General features: G+C 37.3%; 1 protein-coding gene and 1 long non-coding RNA gene across 8 annotated transcripts in view; one reads left to right on the top strand and one right to left on the bottom strand.

Moving 5' to 3' along the window:
• The window catches only part of LOC134807072 (uncharacterized), a 424,271-nt gene that overhangs the window by 229,365 nt on the left and 168,528 nt on the right, over positions 1–26,378 (top strand). The window lies entirely within an intron of this gene.
• Positions 1–26,378, bottom strand: part of RNLS (renalase, FAD dependent amine oxidase) — a 399,013-nt gene that overhangs the window by 160,098 nt on the left and 212,537 nt on the right. For all 7 annotated transcript variants that reach the window (XM_009458912.5, XM_063780862.1, XM_507898.8 and 4 more), the window contains exon 5: positions 19,883–20,056. In XM_009458912.5, the coding sequence (XP_009457187.3) occupies positions 19,883–20,056 (174 nt within the window). The remainder of the gene's footprint in view (positions 1–19,882; positions 20,057–26,378) is intronic.

Below are 26,378 nucleotides of genomic sequence, written 5' to 3' on the forward strand. Positions count from 1 at the left end.
AAGGTAAAACAGGCATTAAACACATAATCACATAAATCAATGTATAGTTACTGAAAATTAAAATATAAGTATAAAATAAATCATAAAAATAAAATAGAGAAACCATTTTAATTAAATTAGGACTTCAGGAATGCCCTCTGTGGAAAGGACATTTAAACTGAGACAGTCTAGGTAGAGAACAGAATAGACAAAGGTCTCGAGGTGGAAAAAAGTATGGGAGGAAAGAGAGGTGTGACTGGAGAGCTAAGGAGTGAGGAGATAGTGAGATCAGGGGTTGGCAAACTATGGGCTTCAGGCCAAATCTGGCCTGCCACTTGTGTTTGTAAATAAAGTTTTATTAGAACACAGCCACGCCCATTCTTTTATATGTCTATTGCTTGGGTTACATCAGTAGATTTGAGTAGCTGCAACAGACTGTATGGCTTGCAAAGTCTAAAGTATCTGGCCTTTATAAAACATTTGCTGACCCCTGTACTAGATCATTCAGGACCTTGCCAGCCATGTTAAGGATTTGAGATTTAATCTCATGTGCAAAGGGAAGGCATTAAAGGGCTTTGAACAGGAAAGTGAGTGGCATGAACAGATGTGTGCTCTAAGAAAACCATTCTGGTTATTTGAAGAATGAACTGGAAAGGGGCAAGGATGGAAAAGCCAGTTAAAATAAGACAGTGTCTTGATAGTGACAGTGACGATGAAGAGAAGTGAATTCAAAGTCTATTTTTGAAAAAAATATCAATATGATTTGGTTTCAGATTGCATATTGTGGTGCAGGAGTGGAAAATATCAAGGATGATTTCGGATTTTTGCCCAAAAAAGCTAGGAGATTGGTGGCTCCATTTTCAAAAATGGGAAAGATGGGGGAGGAAAAAGTTCAGAATAATGAAAGTAGGCAATCAAGAGCCAGTGATGAACATAAGTTTGATCTTAACATATATATATATTTTCCAAAAACAACAAAAAAGGAGTAAAACAACTCTCAAAAATATTTTCTGAATTCTACTTTCTGTCCAGGGCTGGGATAATTTTCCTCTATTTTCCTTGTATTTGTTCCTTTAAAAATTCCATAGATTCTGTCCATTCAAAGAAAAGGCCACATTTAGTGAGACTGCATATATTTCAGGATCTGTTTGGGAGAAGATTTTCTTTGGCTGAGACCTCCCAAGCTTCATGAAAACATCTATTTATCCTGGGACACAAGGAGATTTTCAGTCTGTTGCAGCTTTTATTTGCACTGCCAAAAGGAAAAACGAAAGGGTTTCAATAGTCCTTTAATTGAAACGTCCCTGGAGCAGAGGATTTGTCCTAACTCACATTTGGTTTTCCAGGCTCTCACTGGAGTTCTCCTTCCACAATGCCTAAAAAAGCCCTGGTTTTCTATGATGACAGTCCACTAAAATGCTCCACTTTCCCAATACTCACCAGCAGTATGCAGCCACCCCTTATTATACATTGTTATTTTGGCCTACTCAGCATTATGCCCTCTATGAAATTTTGTGTTAAGTGGTATTATGATTGGACTATTTTCCTGAATTGGGCAAGGTTTTCCCCTTGAGCCAGCATACTGGTTTGCCTCTAAGGATATCACTTTATCACTGCAGTTGCATAATTGGGTTCAGCTTTAGATTTGTAGCTGCTCAAATGAGCGAAATACATCTCAGGGCTGGGGGATTTGACCTAAAGCTTTGCTGTCATCCATTTGGTTTAGTAAAGAGAAGTTTTTGCCTTGACATTATAAAATGCTGAATTTGAAAAATTGAGACTAAGCAGATGGTGAAATTTTTATTTATGATAGTGTCAAAATATTCCTGGCTCCTTTTGTGGAGGAAATCTACTGGTTTACTGTGGACATTCTTATCTTCTTTCCTAATAAGACAAATGGAGTTACTCTTCCTGTTATATTTTGACAGGAAAAACAAAGATTGGATCTGGGTATTTTGGCAAAAGCTTTTAAATCAGAGGGACTATAATCTTTATGATATTGTTAGCCACTCCTGAGAAACTACTATTATGAATACAGTAAACAAATAGGCATTTTATTTTTGATAAAAAAGAGTGAATTAGGTTCAACTGACCTCAAGGTTCTAAAGTGCCTTTCCTGACTCTGTTAAATAATGTAAGGATATATAACAGCAGCAAGAATTCACTTGCTATATTTATAATAGAAATCTATTTTAGTGAGGAAAACTATATTTTAAATTCAAGGATGCTTCATTTTTTACAAACATGAATTTGGAATATTTTATACTAAAGAATTCCCCTAGTCCCACAGATCAGTTATAAATATTAATGGAATTTCAAGAGATTCTTTTCTGATTCCAGTGCTTAATATTCATTCATATTATGCAGGGAATTCAATGTCCTGTACAGTACATATGGATTCTTCTCATTATATAAATGAGCACATATATGGAATCTGTAGGGGCAATGACAATTAAAAATAGTAGGGCCCACATACGATTTTAGAGGGCATATAAAAGCCTTCTCAGCTCACTTAATAACAAGAAATTTACTGGTAATAAACCAAAGGACTCTTTAGGCTCAATTTACTCAATAATGTCACATCTGGGCAAAAAGATGGATTGGTGATTCTGAACAGAGTTAAAAATGCTAACTGATATAAAGTATTTATGAAACGCAATGAAGTGATTTCCTGTGGTGAGATTCTGCAGTCAGACTTCGAAACCTGCTCTTGAATTAGTCTCAGCTCTTTGATTTGCTAACGATTTACTTCACAGTGCTTAGTCTTCTCAGACTATTTGTAGTGTAAATTTTTTTTGGAAAAATTCTTATTCAAAAAATGATTTGACATCCCATAAAAAGAACTGCATCTAACTTCATGTTCTCTGAGTTTAATAACTTATTCAGGTAATAAGATATTGTTTAGCCTTCCTAATGTGTAAGTGTAAGTATTATTTTTAACAAAGGGTAATTTTTAACTAAACCTGCACTATTAGTGTGTCATTCTCTCTTCTGTCTCTCAAAATAAAAATTTATATAACTAATGGACCAAAACCATAAAATAATTTGTATGTGACAACAATTATAAAGTTGGCATTTACTATGCACCTATGTGCCAGGCATGATATTAGAAGTTTTGGATATACTATCTCATTCAATCTTTATAACATTTCTGGGAGCCATTATAGTTACAGTTCAGGTAAGTAAGTGAAGCTCAGAGAGATTAAGAAGATTAATCATGATCACAGAGCTATTAGGTTGAATCACATGAAAATGCTGATATTGGACCATTTTTAATCTATAAAGACAGCAATATCATATGCTTCAACCTAATTCTAAGTGCTGAGTTACAGTATGAAAATAGGTCTGTGTGATTCAGAAGTCCATTGCAGTATATTAGATAATACTGATTATTTTTTACCACTCATAATAATAAAAACCAAATCATGAATTATACAATAAAGAATTAATCACTCACCAAGTTGGGTTAATATGAACTCATCATTTATGGCAAGATTCCAATGCAAGATAGCATTTCATTTTAATATCATTCTGATATAAAAAGAGAGATAATTGCTAAACTGTGGCAGAGAAATGGCACATTTGCAGAGCTTATCATATATTTTCTAAGTTAAATATCTCAGCTGGAGCACAGTTGTTCTTTAACAAACTATTAAAAAGAAATATCCTTCACAAAGAGAACAGTGGGATTCTTTGAAGTGTAACCTTGGAAATCACGGTTTGTGTTACGGGGCATCATTCAAAGCAGATGTATACTCCTCAGAGACCACAGTAAAACTGTTGCTAAGAATACTTGTTTCTCCTTTTCAGGTTTTACCGACAATACTATATAGTCAAGTATTCCCAGTGTTCTAGGCATGGTACAGAACATCCAAAAAGAGGCTTCTAATCATTCTAATTGCGAAGAACTCACATATGCTTTTCAGTGGCTTTCAGATTCAGCAATTAAACGAAGAGCTTATTCATTTTATGTGATTTAAAACACCTAGACTGTTTTAGAGATAAACAATTTGCTGACTAGCCATTACTTTTCCTTGCTTGCTAAGTGGGTGACCAGTGCTGAAGTATTAATTCTCAATGTTATTTCAGGAGCAGGGAAGGGCATTTCAGAGCTGCAAAAAGGACTACTGGCTCAGCAAATATTTATCAAGCACTGAATACACATTCCTATTATGCCGTGATGTTAGTGTCTCTTATTTTCAATCTTGATCAAGATAAGAAGTATCAACAGATGTGTCACATGTGTGATGGATTGTGGCATGTATTCCCACTAATGGAGAAAGCTTCTAATTTTGGAGAAAGCAGCAGGGTCTGCAGTCAGAGCATATTACTTCTTTAGCCCATGAGACATTTAGACTGATCTGAAGAGGAATTCTTGACAGTGAGGAAAGTGGTGAAATCTTTTCTGAGGGAGCTCTAGGCAAAGGAATGATCCCATCTCTTTGGGATAATGTTGTCATGGTCCCAGATAAAAATGGACCACAATGAAGACTTGTCAAATTCTTATCCAGCTCAAGTCTTTACTGTTTCCCAGGACCTGAGGCTCACAAGCAGTCTGTGATTTACACAGTTTTATGATACTGTTCTCAACTTGCAAAGGTTTTGAGATGCCTCCAGAATGATGAAAACCAGGCACTTATCTGGGAAGCAGAGCAGCTCACATTATTTTGAGCCCTGGGCTTACGACCCAGAGTGTTGACAGCTTCACTTCAGACCACAGTAAGGACTTAACTTCAAGATCCTTCAAAACAGCTCAGTCCCACAGACAGCCTTTTTCCAGGTTCCCTCTCTGAACAGATTGACATGGTGCAGGTATTATGGAAACAGCAAGCTGAGCTTTCTATATTTGAGATTCAGAGTATGAAGAGCTCTGTTTTAATTCAAAATAAGGTTATCAAATAGATGTCGATATTGCCATTTAGGCAGCAGACTAAATTTCTGCAAAGGAACCAACCTAAAGAAACCATAACGTTCCTATCTAATTTCATCCTAGATATTCCAAAAAGTGTCTGGCCTATCTTAATTTAAACACCAACCCCCCCAATAAAAAGCAATGATGGATATAAAGCAACTGCTCATACCAGAACCATATTGAGGTTGTAGAGAGTTGTGGGAGGGCCACAAAGTAAACTAAACAGCAAACAAGTTTAAAATCTACATATTAATCCCTCTGGTCAAGCTGGAACTTCCACCACCTGGTTTTCTTTTCGCCCTTTCTTTGTTCCTTCCCCTCCCCCATTGCCTCAGGATATCTGAAATTTTCTCCTCAAGTAGGCAGAGTAATTTAGCTCTCTCTCCTCCCATTTTCAAACTAGCATCTTATCTTTATAAATGCTCCCCAGAAGAAAGAATAATCCTATTAAAAGGACCGTAATTATAATAGCAAAAGTAAGTTGCTATTATATTTAATACAGCAGTTTTTTCACTACAGAATAGTTTGTTACACACTTATTACTTGACCTTTGTTAGTGGGGAGGTCTGAAAGACTGCGCCAGTTCCCACCTGTGACCCTTGCTGGTTTTCCCTCTGTCTTTACATTGGCCATCGCTATCTCTTTACAGAGCCAACACACAGTGGGGTTTCCTCTTGCTGTTTCCTTTCTCAGTTGGCAGCAGAGACGGTGGCCTCTGTCCATGTTTTCTGATGCTCTCATCTCATCTATGACCTATAAATTTCAGATCCACACATTTATTCATCATGAACAGTCATCTGATTCTCATTCCTGCTTTCCCCCGGACAAATGATGGATAGAAACTATACTCAGTCCCCACCACATCTGGCTGGCTCTTAGATTCTGAACCAATTCTTGGCCAACCTGAAGGTCTTTTTATAAATCTCAGCCTGACAGCCACACATTTAGGCCTATCCACAAGGGAAAATATCATTTTCAGAGAGCAAGGCAGGCAGAACATGAGGTGTAATGTTGACACAAATGGGACTTAGGGTATTTAATGTTTAAGACTCACGTTTTAGTATGGATGCTGTATAGATCTGTAATTTGGACTTGTTTATAGCTATAGAAATGCCAGGCAGCTGTAGACTTAACCTTTTGCTATTTCTTGGACATTTCATGACTTATATGCATCTATTGAACTTTTTTGGCATCCCCAGGAGAAAGTTAAATCATATTCCCTATTAAAGTTTCTGATTTATTCATGGATTTAAATGTTCCATAGCCCTCATTTTTCATTTCCTCACCTTAAAGAAAAGAGATTATTGGGTTAATGTTGACAGAAGACCATAACTTTTCCTTTGAAAGCTCATAATATTGTCACAAGGTAACATGGCCCTTCCTGGTTTTGATCATGAGTATGAGTTAGCATTCTATATATTGTATAGATCCGAGCATCTTTTTATATTCATGAGAACTCTTACTTGACTGCAAATTACGAGTGCAACAGAGCATCACCTTACTTCCTTCAGAATTTCTCATTTGAGCAGACTTCATGAAACTGTGTTTCATGACGGTAGGGACTATGGAGTCCTCAGTTCTTAGCACAATGCCTGGCACACAGAAGGAATTCAATACATATTTGTATATATTTGTTCAATTGAATGAGGATGAAAGACACAAATATTTGGGAGTTCAATTGTGCTGAAAGACACTTCCACAGCAGTATATTCCATAAGATGTATTTAAAGTTTATTTTTGATTTCTATAGTTAGCTGATTTTCTACTTTCATTCCATCTCTGGCATTGATTTTCATACTGAGTTAAGTTGCTTTGCAAGTGAGAGGGCAAATGTTGTCTTAGATGTAAATCTTTCCCATTGAGGATAACTTGACAGGGAAACTAGAGGCTGAAAGGGGTCTGTTGTTTGTTTTTACTTTGTGTGCAAATGTTCTCCTTACAAAATGGGCTGGGTTATTTCATTCTCTAATAAAAGTCCCCTCCCCTTTATTTTAAATAACAGAGATGGAGTTGGGATCTACATATTCCAGGCTGGTGTGAACTCCTGGCCTCAGGCAATCCTCCTGCCTTGGCCTCCCAAAGTGGTGAGATTATAGGCATGAGCAAGTGAACCTGGTCCCCATATTTGGTTTTAAAAGTGAGAAATATATGAAATCACAGTATTCTATTTTATAATTTGTGCCTATTAATTTAAATAACAAAAAATATTTATTTTTATGTATGTATATATGTGTATATACACATATTGTATATAAGTACATATATACATTATGTATATATATATATTTTTCTTCCTGAGAGACCACCCCAAGATCTGATATTACTATCATATGATATTCTATGACAACACTAAAATAATGAGATGAATATTTGCAATTAGTATTTGACAGCTGTTAATTAAATTGCTTTAACAGATTTATAGGGAAAACATCAGTTACATAACTGAATTACAAATAACTATGTCTATTATATAAATGACAAAATGTCATGATTACTAGTCACTGCTTATTATTTTAAGATGAGGATTACTAATTTATCTGAGAGGTCTGATATTTTAAAACAAAAGCCCAAACGGGAAACCTGACAGTTTTTCATGATTATGGTTCTTCTTTTCTTTTCCTTCTCTCCTTTTCCCTTCTTCTCAGTCTTCCTTTTTTGTTCTACTTAAAAAGTTTTACCTGTCTGGATTGCATTTTCTGCAAGTTAAAATAGTTCCATGTTCATTCAATTCTTTTTTTTTTTTAATATGTATACATTTTTATTATACTTTAAGTTCTAGGGTACATGTGCACAACGTGCAGGTTTGTTACATATGTATACATGTGCCATGTTGGTGTGCTGCATCCATTAACTCGTAATTTACATTAGGTATATCTCCTAATGCTATCCCTCCCCCCTCCTCCCACCCCATGACATGCCCTGGTGTGCGATGTTCTCCTTCCTGTGTCCAAGTGTTCTCATTGTTCAATTCCCACCTATGAGTGAGAACATGCGGTGTTTGGTTTTTTGTCCTTGCGATAGTTTGCTGAGAATGATGGTTTCCAGCTTCATCCATGTCCCTACAAAGGACATGAACTCATCCTTTTTTATGGCTGCATAGTATTCCATGGTGTATATGTGCCACATTTTCTTAATCCAGTCTATCATTGTTGGACATTCGGGTTGGTTCCAAGTCTTTGCTATTGTGAGTAGTGCTGCAATAAATGTATGTGTGCATGTGTCTTTATAGCAGCATGATTTATATTCCTTTGGGTATACACCCAGTAATGGGTTGGCTGGGTCAAATGGTATTTCTAGTTCTAGATCCCTGAGGAATCGGCACACTGTATTCCACAAGGGTTGAACTAGTTTACAGTCCCACCAACAGTGTAAAAGTGTTCCTATTTCTCCACATCCTCTGCAGCACCTGTTGTTTCCTGACATTTTAATGATCACTATTCTAATTGGTGTGAGATGATATCTCATTGTGGTTTTGTTTTGCATTTCTCTGATGGCCAGTAATAAGGAGCATTTTTTCATGTGTCTGCTGGCTGCACAATGTCTTCTTTTGAGAAGTGTCTGTTCATATCCTTTGCCCACTTGTTGGTGGGGTTGTTTTTTTTCTTGTAAATTTGTTTGAGTTCTTTCTAGATTCAGGATATTAGTCCTTTGTCAGATGAGTAGACTGCAAAAAGTTTTTCCCATTCTGTAGGTTGCCCGTTCACTCTGATGGTAGTTTCTTTTGCTGTGCAGAAGCTCTTTAGTTTAATTAGATCCCATTTGTCAATTTTGGCTTTTGTTGCCATTGCTTTTGGTGCTTTAGACATGAAGTCCTTGCCCATCCCTATGTCCTAAATGGTAATGCCTATGTTTTCTTCTATGGTTTTTATGGTTTTAGATCTAACATTTAAGTCTTTAATCCATCTTGAATTAATTTTTGTATAAGGTGTAAGGAAGGGATCCAGTTTCAGCTTCCTACATATGGCTAGCCAGTTTTCCCAGCACCATTTGTTAAATAGGGAATCCTTTCCCCATTTCTTGTCTTTGTCAGGTTTGTCAAAAATCAGATAGTTGTAGATGTGTGGTATTATTTCTGAGGGCTCTGTTCTGTTCCATTGGTCTATATCGCTGTTTTGGTACCAGTACCATGCTGTTTTGGTTACTGTAGCCTTGTAGTATAGTTTGAAGTCAGGTAGCGTGATGCCTCCAGCTTTGTTAGCAGGCTCTTTTTTGGTTCCATATGAACTTTAAAGTAGTTTTTTCCAATTCTGTGAAGAAAGTCATTGGTAGCTTGATGGGGATGGCATTGAATCTATAAATTACCTTGGGCAGTATGGCCATTTTCATGATACTGATTCTTCCTATCCATAAGCATGGAATGTTCTTCCATTTGTTTGTGTCCTCTTTTATTTTGTTGAGTAGTGGTTTGTAGTTCTCCTTGAAGAGGTCCTTCACATCCCTTGTAAGTTGGCTTCCTAGTATTTTATTCTCTTTGAAGCAATTGTGAATGGGAGTTCACTCAGGATTTGGCTCTCTGTCTGTTATTGGTATATAAGAATGCTTGTGATTTTTGCACATTGATTTTGTATCCTGAGACTTTGCTGAAGTTGCTTATCAGCTTAAGGAGATTTTGTGGTGAGATGATGGGGTTCTCTAGATATACAGTCATGTCATCTGCAAACAGGGACAATTTGACTTCCTCTTTTCCTAATTGAATACCCTTTATTTCTTTCTCCTGCCTGATTGCCCTGGCCAGAACTTCCAACACTATGTTGAATAGGAGTGGTGAGAGAGGGCATCCCTGTCTTGTGCCAGTTTTCAAAGGGAATGCTTCCAGTTTTTGCCCATTCAGGATGATATTGGTTGTGGGTTTGTCATAAATAGCTCTTATTATTTTGAGATACATCCCATCAATACCTAATTTATTGAGAGATTTTAGCATGAAGGGTTGTTGAATTTTGTCAAAGGCCTTTTCTGCATCTATTGAGATAATCATGTGGCTTTTGTCTTTGGTTCTGTTTACATGCTGGATTACATTTATTGATTTGCATATGTTGAACCAGCCTTGCATCCCAGTGATGAAGCTCACTTGATCATGGTAGATAAGCTTTTTGATGTGCTGCTGGATTTGGTTTGCCAGTATCTTATTGAGGATTTTTGCATCGATGTTCATCAGGGATATTGGCCTAAGGTTCTCTTTTTTTGTTGTGTCTCTGCCAGGCTTTGGTATCAGCATGATGGTGGCCTCATAAAATGAGTTAGGGAGGATTCCCTCTTTTTCTACCCATTGGAATAGTTTCAGAAGGAATGGTACCAGCTCCTCCTTGTACCTCTGGTGGAATTCGGTGGTGAATCTGTCCGGTCCTCGACTTTTTTTGGTTGGTAAGCTATTAATTATTGCCTCAATTTCAGAGCCTGTTATTGGTCTATTAAGAGATTCAATTTCTTCCTGGTTTAGTCTTAGGAAGGTGTATGTGTCCAGGAATTTATCCATTTCTTCTAGATTTTATAGTTTATTTGCGTAGAGGTGTTTATAGTATTCTGTGATGGTACTTGGTATTTCTGTAGGATCAGTGGGGATATCCCCTTTATCATTTTTTATTGCACCTATTTGATTCTTCTCTGTTTTCTTCTTTTTTAGTCTTGGTAGCGGTCTATCAATTTTGTTGATCTTTTCAAAAAACCAGCTCCTGGATTCATTGATTTTTTGAAGGGTTTTAATAACTCTATCTCCTTAGTTATTTAGCTTAGCTAGCTCTGATCTTAGTTATTTCCTGCCTTCTGCTAGCTTTTGAATGTGTTTGCTCTTGCTTCTCTAGTTCTTTTAATTGTGATGTTAGGGTGTCAATTTTAGATCTTTCCTGCTTTCTCTTGTGGGCATTTAGTGCTATAAATTTCCCTCTACACACTGCTGTAAATGTGTCCTAGAGATTCTGGTATGTTGTGTCTTTGTTCTCGTTGGTTTCAAAGAACATCTTTATTTCTGCCTTCATTTCATTATGTAGCCAGTAGTCATTCAGGAGCAGCTTGTTCAGTTTCCATGTAGTTGAGCAGTTTTGAGTGAGTTTCTTAATCCTGAGTTCTAGTTTGATTGCACTGTCGTCTGAGAGACAGTTTGTTATAATTTCTGTTCTTTTACATTTGCTGAGGAGTGCTTTACTTCCAACTATGTGGTCAATTTTGGAATAGGTGCAGTGTGGTGCTGAGAAGAATGTATATTCTGTTGATTTGAGGTGGAGAGTTCTGTAGATGTCTATTAGGTCTGCTGGGTGCAGAGCTGAATTCAATTCCTGGATATCCTTGTTAAGTTTCTGTCTCGTTGATCTATCTAATGTTGACAATGAGGTGTTAAATCTCCCATTCTTATTGTATGGGAGTCTAAGTCTCTTTGTAGGTCTCTAAGGACTTGCTTTATGAATCTGGGTGCTCCTGTATTGGGTGCATATATATTTAGGATAGTTAGCTCTTCTTGTTGAATTGATCCCTTTACCATTATGTAATGGTCTTCTTTGTCTCTTTTGATCTTTATTGGTTTAAAGTCTGTTTTATCAGAGACTAGGATTGCAACCCCTGCCTTTGTTTTCCATTTGCTTGGTAGATCTTCCTCCATCCCTTTATTTTGAGCCTATGTGTGTCTCTGCAAGTGAGATGGGTTTCCTGAATACAGCACACTGATGGGTCTTGACTCTTTATCCAATTTGCCAGTCTCTGTCTTTTGATTGGAGCATTTAGCCTGTTTACATGTAAAGTTAATATTGTTATGTATGAATTTGATCCTGTCATTATGATGTTAGCTGGTTATTTTGCTCGTTAGTTGATGCGGTTTCTTCCTAGCATCAATGGTCTTTACAATTTGGCATGTTTTTGCAGTGGCTGGTACCAGTTGTTCCTTTCCATGTTTAGTGCTTCCTTCAGGAGCTCTTGTAGGGCAGGCCTGGTGGTGACAAAATCTCTCAGCATTTGCTTGTCTGTAAAGGATTTTAATTCTCTTTCACTTATGAAGCTTAGTTTGGCTGGACATGAAATTCTGGGTTGAAAATTCTTTTCTTTAAGAATGTTGAATATTGGCCCCCACTCTCTTCTGGCTTGTAATTTCTGCTGAGAGATCAGCTGTTAGTCTGATGGGCTTCCCCTTCAGGGTAACCCGACCTTTCTCTCTGGCTGCCCTTAACATTTTTTCCTTCATTTCAACTTTGGTGAATCTGACAATTATGTGTCTTGGAGTTGCTCTTCTTGACAATTATCTTTGTGGCGTTCTCTCTATTTCCTGAATTTGAATGTTGGCCTGCTTTGCTAGGTTCGGGAAATTCTCTGGATAACATCCTGCAGAGTCTTTTCCAACTTGGTTCCATTCTCCCCTTCACTTTCAGGTACACCAATCAGACGTAGATTTGGTCTTTTCACATAGTCCTATATTTCTTGGAGGCTTTGTTTGTTTCTGTTTATTCTTTTTTCTGTAAACTTCTCTTCTCGCTTCATTTCATTCATCTGATCATCCATCATTGATACCCTTTCTTCCAGTTGATCAAATCGGCTACTGAAGCTTGTGCATTCGTCACGTAGTTCTTGTGCCATGGTTTTCAGCTCCATCAGGTCCTTTAAGGACTTCTCTGCATTGGTTATTCTAGTTAGCCATTTGTCTAATCTTTTTTCAAGGTTTTTAACTTCTTTGCCATGGGTTCGAACTTCCTCCTTCAGCTCCGAGAAGTTTGATCATCTGAAGCCTTCTTCTCTCAACTTGTCAAAGTCATTCTCTGTCCTGTTTTGTTCCGTTGCTGGTGAGGAGCTGCATTCCTTCGGAGGAGGAGAGGCGCTCTGATTTTTAGAATTTTCAGTTTTTCTGTTCTGTTTTTTCCCCATCTTTGCAGTTTTATCTACCTTTGGTCTTTGATGATGGTGACGTACAGATGGGGTTTTGGTGTGGATGTCCTTTCTGTTTGTTAGTTTTCCTTCTAACAAACAGTCAGGACCCTCAGCTGCAGGTCTGTTGGAGTTTCCTGGAGATCCACTCCAGACCGTTTGCCTGGGTATCAGCAGTGGAGGCTGCAGAACAGGGAATATTGCTGAACAGCAAATGTTGCTGTCTGATTGTTCCTGTGGAGGTTTCGTCTCAGCAGGATACCCGGCCGTGTGAGGTGTCAGTCTGCCCCTACTGAGGGGTGCCTCCGAGATAGGCTACTCGGGGGTCAGGGGCCCACTTGAGGAGGCAGTCTGTCCGTTCTCAGATCTCAAACTCCATTCTGGGAGAACCACTACTCTCTTCAAAGCTGTCAGGCAGGGACATTTAAGTCTGCAGAGGTTTCTGCTGCCTTTTGTTTGGCTATGCCCTGCCCCCCAGAGGTGGGGTCTACAGAGGCAGGCAGGCCTCCTTGAGCTGCGGTGGGCTCCACCCAGTTCAAGCTTCCAGACCACTTTGTTTACCTACTCGAACTTCAGCAATGGTGGGCACCCCTCCCCCAGCCTCGCTGCTGCCTTGCAGTTTGATCTCAGACTGCTGTGCTAGCAACGAGAGATGAGCAAGGCTCCGTGGGCATGGGACCCTCTGATCCTTGCGCGGGATATAATCTCCTGGTGTGCCGTTTGCTAAGACCATTGGAAAAGAGCAGTATTAGGGTGGGAGTGACTGATTTTCCAAGTGCTGTCTGTCACAGCTTTGCTTGGCTATGAAAGGGAATTCCCTACCCCTTGCGCTTCCCGCATGAGGCGATGCCTCTCCCTGCTTTGGCTCATGCTCGGTGTCCTGCACCCACCATTCTGCACCCACTGTCCAACAAGCCCCAGTGAGATGAACCCGGTACCTCAGTTGGAAATGCAGAAATCACCTGTCTTCTGCGTTACTCACGCCGGGAGCTGTAGACTGGAGCTGTTCCTATTCAGCCATCTTGGAACTGCCCCCCGATTCAATTCTTAAGTGGACAATTTTGTGTTATAAAGTTCATGGCTATTTGTTTAATTGGAATAATCATGAACTCTTTTAAGTGTCACAAGGTGACTGGATTTAAAGCCTCAGGCCCATCCCAGTTATTTATAACATCTCATATTATGTCCTTCTTTTTATAAAGAGTTGACGTAATAAATAGCCATATGGAATAACACTTCTGCATATTTTGCAAAACAGCCATTGAAGGTATTATATATTATATTAGTGTTTGTTACTCAAAGATTCTAACAATAAAATTCTTGTGAGGATAAATTCTATGAATACATTCTAAGTTTGTTCATTTGCTTTTCTTCTTTTAAGATGAGTTGGATTATTTTCTTTGATAAGATATTGAAAACTATGTCATTATGGCTATTGGCCATCACATCTCTAGAATTCAGATTGTCTTAATCTCCTCAGATTGCTGCCTATTGGCTATTTTATTGATCATTAACACTCCTCAGATGGTGACAAGGAAAGAATGCTAAATTTCTGATCATTTTCAGGGTTGCTTACTCATTTTATTTATTTAAGTTGCCCTAACTCCTATCTGTATTGGTAACAGAGGCTGCATTCACCTAAGTTAGACTTTTATATTTATGCCCTTTGCTTCAGAGACTATAATATCCAAATTGAAGACTAGAATTGTTAATTATAATAATACGTACCATAAATACTTACTTTCTAAATGCCACGCAAAGTCTTCATATGTTCGAATCATTTAATTCTCAGTAACCCTTTGGTATTGGTATGGTATTATTTTACTTACCTTATTGAGGAGGCAACAGATAGTTTAATTTACCCAAAGTTAAACAGCTAGTAAATGGTGGAACTGAGTTGAGTCTGGACTCCTGGACAGTCTAACTTCAAATTTAAGATCCTGCGATGGACCTCAGAGATCTTCTTGGGAGGTAAATGTATCTCACTTGTGGCACTATTCCTTATGTTCTCTACATGACAGATATTGCTAATTGTTGGAAGAGCTTTTTCTACTGAGTCTATACCCAGCCTGGGAATCATTCTTAGTTGTTGTTCTAGGTGGCAACTACTTATTGAATGATTCTCACTTGTGTTGAAACCTATTTATCATTCACACAGGTATAATCTGTTCCTTTTACAGAACAATTTATACAAATGTTTTAGTAGAAACTGGCTAGATGTTCACCAAATCCAATTTTTCTTCTTCCTACATATATAGGTAGACTACATTTCCAGCTTTCCTTCCAAATAAGTGTGGTCACATGACTGTGTCCTAACCAACAGAATGTGAGCACACTTGAGGTGCACCATTTCTAGGCCTACCCCTAAAAACTCCTCTGGCTCTCCTCCATCCTCTTTCCATCCACAGATTGATGCCTATGAGCACACTGACTCTGTTAGTTACCTGATGAAGTTGGCAGAGTCAAAAAAATGGATGGAGCCTGGGTTCCTAAATAAAGCTTTGAAGAAAGCTACCTATCAATCACAAACACCTGTTTGGGCTTTAGGTGAGCAAGAAATAAACCTCAGTCATGTTCATGCCATTAAAGTTTTTGGGTATGTTTACTAAAAACACTAGCATTACAAATACAAGACCTATACAAAAGTACAACAGTAGCATTTTTCAGAACCAGAATCTGAATGTAGGTCTTGTGAGTCCAAATACTTCCCACTATGCCAATCTTACTAATTTTAAAAACTACCCAAGTTAATATGATAAACACCTTATTTTAACATAAATTTTCTCAAATTTTCACTCCATGAAGATTTGAGTTTATTGGCAACAAGGGTTCTTTCATTTCTAAAAAAATCTCAAGTATTTCCCAATTGATGCCTTCAGGAACGAACCTCCCACTCCAATTATCTGGCCTACAATTCCTGCCCAGGTGTGAAGCATGAAAGGTGACATCAAGTCAGGGTTTCTCAAATATATACTTGGGAACCATTTCTGTGGGATGTTAGTAGGTTTGGTGCTGAAATACAATATCCCATGATCAAGTACATTTAGGAAATTCTAGATTAAAAGAAGTAAAAAGGTGTCTTTTCTGTAGGAATATCCTTTAAAAAGATAATATGTCCTGATATTCTCCAAAATAAATGTCTGTAGTATTTTGCAAATTTATTTGATGACAGAGCCCTTTTTCAAAGAGCAACTCAAGGAAATAGTGTTCCACTGAACACATTTTGGGAAACACAAACAAGGATATTGGGGCATATTCATAACTATTGTTACTTGAAGTCGGTCTAGTACATCTTGGAATCTACTCCCTCTGCCTAAGGAAATTTTGGTTCTGGCTGTGGCTTTCTACATCTACTGTACTACCTATTCCTGACTTCTAACAAATGATTATGCCTTGATCTTTGGGCTACTTCTATATCCTCTAGCTGTCTTCAAGACTTAACAACTCACTGTATTTTGTGGTCTCAACCATGCCAGACTTTGTTTATCTTGTTGCTTCTCTACCTTGACAGAACACAACTGTTTCATTGGTTGTGTATGTACATTGTAGTATTAATTATTGATTCAATCAAACACCCCACATAAAGCAAGGGTGTGGGGTAGTGTTACTGGCATAAAGAAACATCTCCTGGCCGGGTACAGTGGCTCATGCCTGTAATCCCAGCACTTTGGGAGGCCAAGGCAGTTGGATCATTTGAGGTCAGGGGTTCAAGACCAGACTGGCCAACTTGGTGAAGCCCCGACTCTACTACAAGTACAAAAATAATTAGCTGGGCATGGAGGCGGGCACCTGTACTCCCAGCTACTTGGGAGCCTGAGGCAGGAGAATCGCTTAAGCTCAGGAGGCAGAGGTTGCAGTGAGCAGAGATCTTGCCACTACACTCCAGCCTGGGCCACAGAGCGAAACTACATTAAAAAAAAAAAACAAAAAAAAACTCTTACTGTCCTAGTTAAATATCAATATCAATAAAATAGAGTGAAGTTACATTACATGGGCATTTGTAGTATGCGAATTCAACTAGACCCATTTAGTATCCTGGCCCCCAGATAGTGAGAAAAAAATAGTTTAAATGCAAAGCAGTTAGATTTTATGTTATGAAATGCCATTACTGGCATTCTGTCTCACTTAATTTAAAACTTGCATAATTGAAGATTAATTTCCCATACAGTTGTCAAAGAAAAGCAGGTATTTCTTTGCTTGCTGAAGTGGCACCACCATGGGCTTTAGCAAAAACATGGTTTCCAATTCATGTAGCCACTCCTTTCAATATTGTATGATTGCTGATATAAAAAATTTTTAAAATTCTATTATTTCAAATGCTTCCAATCATGAGATAATTTATTAATATTTTATGTTGTACTGTTTCAAATTTGCATAATTTTATAAATTATTACTGCACTGTACTGTGGGTGCTTTTACCCACCATCCCACTCCATTTTTATAGCAGATTTATAGTCCGTTAGGAGATATGACTCTGCTATTTCTTTCCTTCCTGTGTGCCTTTCATAGTAGAAAATATCACTGGGTCCTATACATCCAAATCAACTTTTAATCTGGCTTCACCAAAGAAACAGAAATCTATTGAATGTTGGGAAAATAGTTGTACTGAATTTACTGGAAGATGTTACATCATTCTCTAAAATGTCATGTAGTTTTAAGAAACTTTGAAGGTAATTTTGAATGTACATGACTCTTTTTATGTGACAACTTTAGAACTTTACCTCCCATATAAGATGTGACTCTACTTGAAGATAATGGACATTATTGATTGCTAATCCAGCATTTAGTACTTCCTTCCTTCTTCCTAACAAAACTCTATTTTATTCAGGTAGCACTCCTCATAACTAAAGGAAAGATGACCCTAGTACCAGTTCCAGGAGTAGATCTGGACTTGTATAGGCTTATCACATTGCTCCCACCCTCTTTGCTAGCACCTGGTTTTGGAGTACTCAAGTAATCCAATTCTGGTCTGTGGCACATGAGGAGAAGTCTATTAAAGGGCTTCTGTAAAGATTTCCTTGATTAGTATTATTATTTATTGTTATTATTTTTTGAGATGGAGTCTTGCACTGTCACCCAGGCTGGTATGCAGTGGCACGATCTTTGCTCACTGCAACCTCTGCCTCCTGGGTTCAAGAGCGATTCTCCTGCCTCAGCCTCCCGAGTAGCTGGGATTACAGGCACTTGTCACCATGCCCAGCTAGTTTTTTGTATTTTTAGTAGAGATAGGGTTTCATTCCATTGGCCAGTCTGGTCTTGAACTCCTGACCTCTTGATCCACCCACCTTGGCCTCCCAAGATTTCCTTGATTCTTAGAAAGGAACAGAGCCAGTGATAGTTCATTTCATTCCTAAGCATGTTGTTAAGTTCAGTGTGACTCCAACAGCTATTGCCATCTTGCTGCCAGTCCTCTGAGGATGTCAGTATTGGGAGTGGAAGAGAGCAGAGAAAGATAAATCCTAGGTCTTTGAAGAGATTGCTCAGTTCCTGAATCAATGAACCCTGAAGTCTCTCCAATCTTCTCCTTAGATAATGTATTAGTCAACTCAGGCTACCATAACAAAATACCATAGACTGGGTGACTTAAACAACAGAAATTTCTCACAGTTCTGGAGGCTGAGAAGTCCAAGATCAAGGTGCTGGTAGATTTGGCTTAGCTGGGGCTATCTTCCTGGCTTGCAGACAGCTGCCTTCTTACTATGTCCTCACATGGTGTGTGCAAGCTGGGATAGAAAGAGAGAGCTTTCTCTTTTGCTCTTCTTTTAAGGTTATCAACCCCACAGGGTTAGGGCCCTACCTTTAGGACCTCATTTAATCTTAATTACCTCCTAAAAGTCCTATCTCTAAATACAACCACATTGGGATTAGGGCTTCAACCTATGTCTGTGGAGGAGACACAATTCAGTCCATAGCAGATAATATAACAAATGTCTTTATGCTATTAAACAAGTTTAAATTTTTTTTTCTGTTATAGACAACTTAATACACCCTGACAGATATCATATCTTATGATGAAATATACACAGGATAATGTCTAATTCATGGCATATAACATGAAAAGATCAAGGGTTAGTCTCCTTTTCTCAGAACAAAGCAGTTGTAGAGTTAAAAATAGTCCATTGAAGTTCTAAGGCATTTTATGAACTGCTGATTGTACATATATGTGGTATCATGTTAACATAAACAGTCCAGCCCTAAGGGAGTTTTAAGTTATAAAAGAAACATTTTTCTAAGATCATGAGCTCTGATATAAAAACCATACTCCAGCCCAGTTCTATCATTATGAAGGTCTGGCGAGCCAAGAGACGTTAGTTGGTAATTTTATCAAGCCAGACTTCTAACTAATGGCTTGGTGAAGCCATTACTGTCCCATAAAACACTGTAACAGATTGACAGGACAATTCAAGATTTTTCGTCATTTTACATCCTTAACGGTTATTCCACAAAAAGCAGCATTCTCAGGGATCACTGCAGTCCTACAAATGAGAATACACTTTCTTCACCTTTTTGCCTAAAAGGAATCAGTTACGTTTTTCTTACAATTCAAATCTAATTTTTATAACTATCTTCAACAAAAAGGGTGGAGTGTAGATTCACCACATTCTAGTGAAGCTCTCATAAAACATTTTACCCGTTACATTGTTTATAAAGTAAATTTACCATTTTTCCCCAGATAAAATGTAAATAAACAATAAAATTATATTGAAATGAAGGATTTTCATAACATAGTAAAATTCTCCTTTAATTTCTAGCCGAGGGAGTGGAAGAGCAGCACTTATCAAATTAAAAAAAAATACCCAAACCAAACAAACAAAAACAAACTTCACCAAGAAACAAATGAGAGATACATTTGCATATAGATGCATCCATATTAAAGCAATAGAACTTGGGCCATTTTGAAATCTTAAACCTTCTGACACTATTTTCATGAACTCAGTAATATAAACCATGTGGTGAATGAAATTCTGAAAAACTTTGCTGGTTTCACTGTGTATTTTATTACTGGCCAAATGTGACATTAAATTTTATCCCCTGTGGCTTGGAGTTAAATGCTTGCTCTGTTCAGAATGGCAACACTCAATTAAACAGCATTTTTCATGATCTACACCCACCATTGTTGCTGTATTTAAGGGAAATAATGGGGGTACTGACCTATATTGCGCTTCTTATTATCAATGGAGACGAAGCGTATGCAGGGATTACTGGTGATGTACTGCCCAGCCCAAGGGACATCAATCTTCGTGCCAGCTTCATAAAAGAGGCCCAGAGCATATCGAGAGGAGTAGCTCACAGCCTCCAGTTGCTGCCTTTGGCATTCACTAATTACTGTGGAAGAAAAAATAAAAGGCATCAAACTTAAAAATATCATCTTTCCTTTTAGCACATCAAATATAAAATTCCTTTAAACCAGTTACAACAGCTTCCACCAACTCCATCTCACTTACAATGAATTTTGAAAGGTAATATAAAATAGCACCAGCTCTAATTTCTTTTTGGAATAATTATTAACTTTGGCAAATTGTTTTTATCAAGCTGAAGGTCCACATTCTTTGGAATGGCATTCAAGGTTCTCAAAATCTGGCTCCAAATTGCTTCTCTAGTCTGGTATCCCAGTCCTTGGACTGTCTGGCCACATTATAGATTCCATACACTGACCCCTTACTACAAGTTAGGGTATTTGCTATATACTTGACATAAGCATTTCACTCTATCATAACAACAGTTTTAAAAGGTAGAGTATTATTTCCAAGTTACAGATGAGGAGGCCGATGCTCCATCTGTTATGACCTCTTAAATTGTTCCATGGATACAAGGGGGGAATAACACACACTGGGGTCTGTTGGGGATGGGGGCATTGGGGAGGGAGAGCATCAGGATGAAGAGCTAATGGATGCTGGGCTTAATACCTAAGGGATGGGATGATCTGTGCAGCAAACCACCATGGCACATGATTACCTATGTAACAAACCTGAGCATCCTGCACATGTACACCTGAACTTAAAAGTTGCAGAACACAAACAAAAACCGCTACACACACACACATACACACACGCACACAAATTCTTCCATGTCATAGAGTGATTTGTTTGCCTGTCATCTTTCTGCCAGTGGATTATGGGCAGAAAGATGCCAATAATTAAGTCCCTCTCCTTAAGCAGAGGGACCACACCTTAGTCATCTTTGTTTATAGGTCCCTACCCTACTCATTACAAGCACACCAAAGATGAAACTTTAAAGGGATAGAAAGGCAAACACAGACATGCAAAGAAATAATGTCTGTGTCAACTTCTTCACAAAAGAAGTTGAAATGTAGGAGGTAAATAATAGGAAAAGCCTGGAAAAGGAAATGAGCAGGTTTAGGTTCAAATCCTGACTCTCCACTTACCAGATATGTGACACTGGTCAAACTACTTAATTGCTCTGATTATAGTTCTCTTGTCTATACTGGCAATAATAGTACAGAATGCATTAGTCTGTTGTGAGGATTATATGAAATAATGCATAGCACAGTGCTTGGCATATAATAAGTGTTCATTAAATAGTAACTTTTTCTACTATAGATAGAAAAAATATTTAGGAAAATGGGACAAGAAAAAATACTTAGGAAAATGGGACAATGTTCCATCTTGAGGTGGGGAAAGAAGACATTTCTTCTACTTTTTACTTTCTATCTCCAATACCCCTACCTTTAAGGCCTCAGGGAGCTGCTTGTTTATGTATGTACAACATTAATAGTTTAGGTTTCAGAGAAGGTCATAGTTCTGTTCTGCCTTAGGAAGGCTCATTCAGACATGGAACATATGAGAAATTCTCATTTAATTGGGGTAAAATATCCTAATCTACAACAGTAGGGATAAGTGAACCTCAAGGATGAGGGTGAAACTTTAGTTAAATCTTACAGAAGTGGCTTTAGGAGGTAGAGAGAGGCAGGAAAGGGATTCAATAAATTATTATAGCACAGTAATAATCCTATACATTATTTCAGCTACAAAACATTTTTAGAACCATGACCTCATTTAGTCTTCACAAAAGCCATCCTCATTTTACATCCCCAGGAAGGTGAGATTCAGATTGGTTAACTAACCTGCTTTAGGTTACAAAGCTTCCAGATTGCGTGGTCAGGATGAAGGTAGAGCTCCCATATTAGAGTTACACATATATTCTTACTACCCTATACTTTCCTCTGCTCATCTGCAAGTCTGAGTTTCAGAATAAACTTTGACATTGCTTTCTCCTGTGACATTAATGGCTATTTTGTATTCATAAGTAAAAGCCATATTTCCCTTTAACCATAATTTTCTGCCTTATTAAAAGCTGTAACTACTTGATGAACGAATGATCTGACATTAGCCTCATTACACTCAATGAATTTTGAACTTCATTTTTTAATTTAATCTGCTTTTAAAGTTATGGCTTGATATTATAGTTACTGTTTTCTAAGAGGGAGGAGGTGAAACATTAATGCTAGCAGCTGAGCACATAATCACTGTTTCCCATTTTTTAAATAAAAAAACAAAACAAAACTGTCTAGTTAGCTACTTAGTAACTGAAAGGGCCTAAAACTTTTATTTTTTTTAACCAACACTGAAGGATCAATAGGTTGACAACCAAATTGGTCCTCTCCCCACCCCCCTTTTTGCTAGCTTTTAGACAAAGTGCCAAGTGGTAAATCCCACTAGGTAGCCCTTTGAAAAGGTAATTGATATCTACATAGAAACAGCAATTAACCTTACACACCCTTGTCTATTCCAGGGGCTCTACAATTCATTCCAAGAACAGGGAGGTGAGACTTCTGACTGAAACAATCTCAATTTCTGGACATTCACTGACAAAAACTTTGTCTTCAGAGTCTTAAAAGTTTTTTATTCTTGCAAGGCGGGCAAGATCTTAAAAAAAAGTCTTACTTTGTTTAAAAAAGTTTCTAGTGCAAAATACTAAAGAAACCAGCCCTAGGTCCCACATATTTTGGCAAGCAAAACAATAGATTCTTTCTTATCATGTTTTCAAATAGAACAAATGACCACAAATCAAGGCTTATATAAAAAGGCCCAATTCCAATATAATAAATCTTTACCTGGCTGTCATCCTCATTTAATTCTCAGCCAACAGGATTATATAACACACACACACACACACACACACACACACACACGTACGTATATGTAGGATATGTTATATTATATATTATATATAACATATCTTACACATACATAATATAAAATATATTTTATGACTATGAGTAAAATGGCTAAAAATTGTAGTGAACAGAGTAGTTCACATGCATACTTTCATTAATGAAGAAAATTGTTCTTATTTCATTCTCCTTGTGCCAGTGTCTTTGTGTGCATGAGTGGGTTTGTGGGAGGTGAAGAGCAGAGGGAGAAAAAGAGAGAGAAGAGGAGGGTGAGAGAGAGGAACAGAAGACCTGGCTGTACTCCTGAATAACACTGAGTAAGTAATTTCATTTTCTTTGTTTCCTCACGTAATTTTATTCTCTTAGTTTCCAAACCTATAAAAGAAGGCTAATAATACATATTCTGCCCATTTTCTACATTTTTTGGTGACAATCAAATCAATCTATTCATCCATCCATTATGCCATGCACTTTTCTAGACGTGAAGGCTGTAAAGCAGAAAGATAAAGTCCCTGCTCTCCTGTAGCCTACATACTTGTGGCAGAAAGGCCATTATAAATAAATAATCAAGTAAATGGTATGTCAGTTGGTGATAAGAACTATAAGGAAAAATAAAGCAGGTAAAGGGATACATAACAGGTTTGAGTGAGGCTATTTTATATAGACTGTCAGGGATATGTGTTACCTCTGAGGATTTTACTTGGATTTACATGGGAAGCTACTACTCGTTATGAGCCAAGGACAGACATGGCATGCCTTCTGTCTTAAAATTCTCATTCTGGCTACTGGTGAAGATACAGGGGTGCAAGAGTGGAACTGGGGCAAGCAGCTATTGCAGAAGTCTTAGATTAGAGAGAACAGTAGAGGAAGCCAGAAGTGGCTACAGTTTGGATGAAATATATAGGTGTGTGTGTGTTTGTGTGTGTGTGTGAATATGTGTATATACTCTTAAATAAAAATTATGAGAGGCTATTGATTTGGGCTAAGATCTTGTACTAGGTCCCAATAGTCCAACCTAAACTGGAGTCACTCATGCTAATGTTCCTGATCACCAAACCAAAACCTAAGCTGTTTACTTGCAAGGTCTGACCTGAGAGATTAGGGGAGAAAGTAAGTTTTCTGAAAGAAAAAAAAAAAAAAAAAAAAAAAAAAAAAAAAAAAAGGAAATCCACAGCAACCAATTAAAAGGGCCCAGTCAACCTGAGCTGAGCGGGCATAATAACCAAGTCCCCTCTGCTTTAATCCATACAAGGAGAGTAACCTTTAGTAACCTGATGTTAACCAATTTACCTTTTGCACTAGATGTTTCCTTGTTCCCGCTCAAGTTGCCTTACAAGAACCAACTCATGGCCAGTGGAGCTCTCTATTAAACCAATTCACTGGCCATGACTTCACGGCCAGTGGAGCTCTTGTCTATTTTATAGACTGGATGCTGTCTGGTTCATGAATTGCTAATAAAAGTCAACTAACTCATTAAAACTTCATTTGTTGAAATGTTGTCATTTCACATACATGCACACAATATATGTACACATAAATATATAATATATATAATGTAAATTTTAATAGAGGTTTAACATACATAGAGAAAATTATGCCTTGATGAATTTTCATAAAGTGAACACATCTGTAAAACTGGCAGTCAGATCAAGAAACAGAGCATTACCAGAACCCCAGAAGCTACCTTCTGCTCCTTTTCCAGGCACTCTCTTCCTGCTGCAGGTAATCAGTAATCAATTCCAACATCATAGATTACTTTAGCTGTTTTTGAACTTTACATAAACAGAATGATATGGTATATATTTTTTGTGTCTGGCTTCTTTCACTCAATATTATGTTTGTTATATAAATGTTGTTAGATGTAGTTGTAGTTAATTAATTCTCATTGTGGGACAGTATTGCTTATACGTATATACTACAAGTTACTTATCCATTCCACTGTTGATGAACATTGGGATTGTTTGTAGATTTTGGTTATTACATATTTAATGTGAAGAATATATGTGTGTGATTCTCTAGTACTGGAATTCCGGAATCATGGAGCGCACTTAATTCAGCTTTAGTAAATACTGCCAAATGGTTTTCTAAAGTGATTGTACCAGTTTGTACTTCCACCAGGTGTGTATGAAAGCTGAGTTGCTCCACATTGTTGCCAGAATTGGCTACTATCTGTCTTTTTAATCTGGGATGTAGAGATACTATTACATTGTCGTTTTAATTTGTATTCCATGGTGACTAATATTTGAAAATCCTTGCATGTTTGTCATTCATATATGCTTTTGTCACTGCCTGTTCAAATCTTTGCCCATTTTTCTTTTGGGCTGTCTTTTTCTTATTGTGATACAGGAGTTCTTTATATATTGTGGATATGAATCTTAAATATGAATTTACTTAAAACTTCCTTCCTAAGTGGCCTGCCTTTTAACCCTCTTAATAGTATGATTTGATGAATAGAGTTTTAATTTTAATATAGCCTAACTTATTTTTTTCATTTATAGTTAACACTTCTGTGTCCTGCTTAAGATGTTTTTGCCAATAGCCTACTTCAAGATCATAAAGATGTTTTCTTATGTTTTTTTTTTCCTGAAAACTTTATTAGTTTACATTTCATGAGATTTTGGATATATTTTAAAGTAATAGGCAGCCAGGATTCCTATTGGCTTTGAAAGGTGGTGTGAGGGAAAGAGACCAAATATATCGAATGCTACTTCCCCTCATCCACCCTAATTTAATAAATGATAGCTTTATTATCCTATTATTTTGGAAATTACAATATAAAAATAAGACACTAGATTGTAAGCAACTTGAGGCAAAGACTGTGCTTCATGAGCTTTGTATGTCCAGGTCCCAGGACAGTGACTAGTGCAACAATGGCATTCAATAAATATTAATGAATATATCCTCATTTCAGAAAATTTGGCAAGTAGGCAAGGATATAAAGAGGGAAAAGGTAAAAATATCACCATATTTTCATTATTCTGATAAGTAACATTTTGATATTTTTCCTTTAGTATTATGTTTTTTCTCTAAACATGGTTGTGATCACATTGTACATATAATTTTGTGTACCGAATTTCTGCTTACCATAAGACCAAAAGCCCTCATTGTAAATATTTTAATGCCTCTATAATATTTGATGAAATGTATGTTGCATAATTTGGTTAATCGTTTCATTAATGTTGAACATTCGTTTCCTTTTTTCCTTTATAATTAACACTATTATGCACATCTTTGTGCAGATTTTTATCTATGTTTCTAATTATTTCCTTAAGATAGATATTGAAAGTGGAATTACTGTTAAATAGATTTTCAGAAACACTATACCAATTTATAATTTCTATTAGTGGTATACAAAAGACCCATTTCACTGTATCCTTGCTTATATTAAGTAATTTTTGTTACTTGCTAGGAAAAATAGATCTTGCTTTGGTTCTAATATAGTAAGACTAAACATTCTTCATATGACTAAAAGCCCATATATATTTTCTCTTTTGCAAACAATCTGTTCACGTC

Source organism: Pan troglodytes, chromosome 8 (assembly GCF_028858775.2).
Source record: "Pan troglodytes isolate AG18354 chromosome 8, NHGRI_mPanTro3-v2.0_pri, whole genome shotgun sequence".
NCBI classification, from domain to species: domain Eukaryota; kingdom Metazoa; phylum Chordata; class Mammalia; order Primates; family Hominidae; genus Pan; species Pan troglodytes.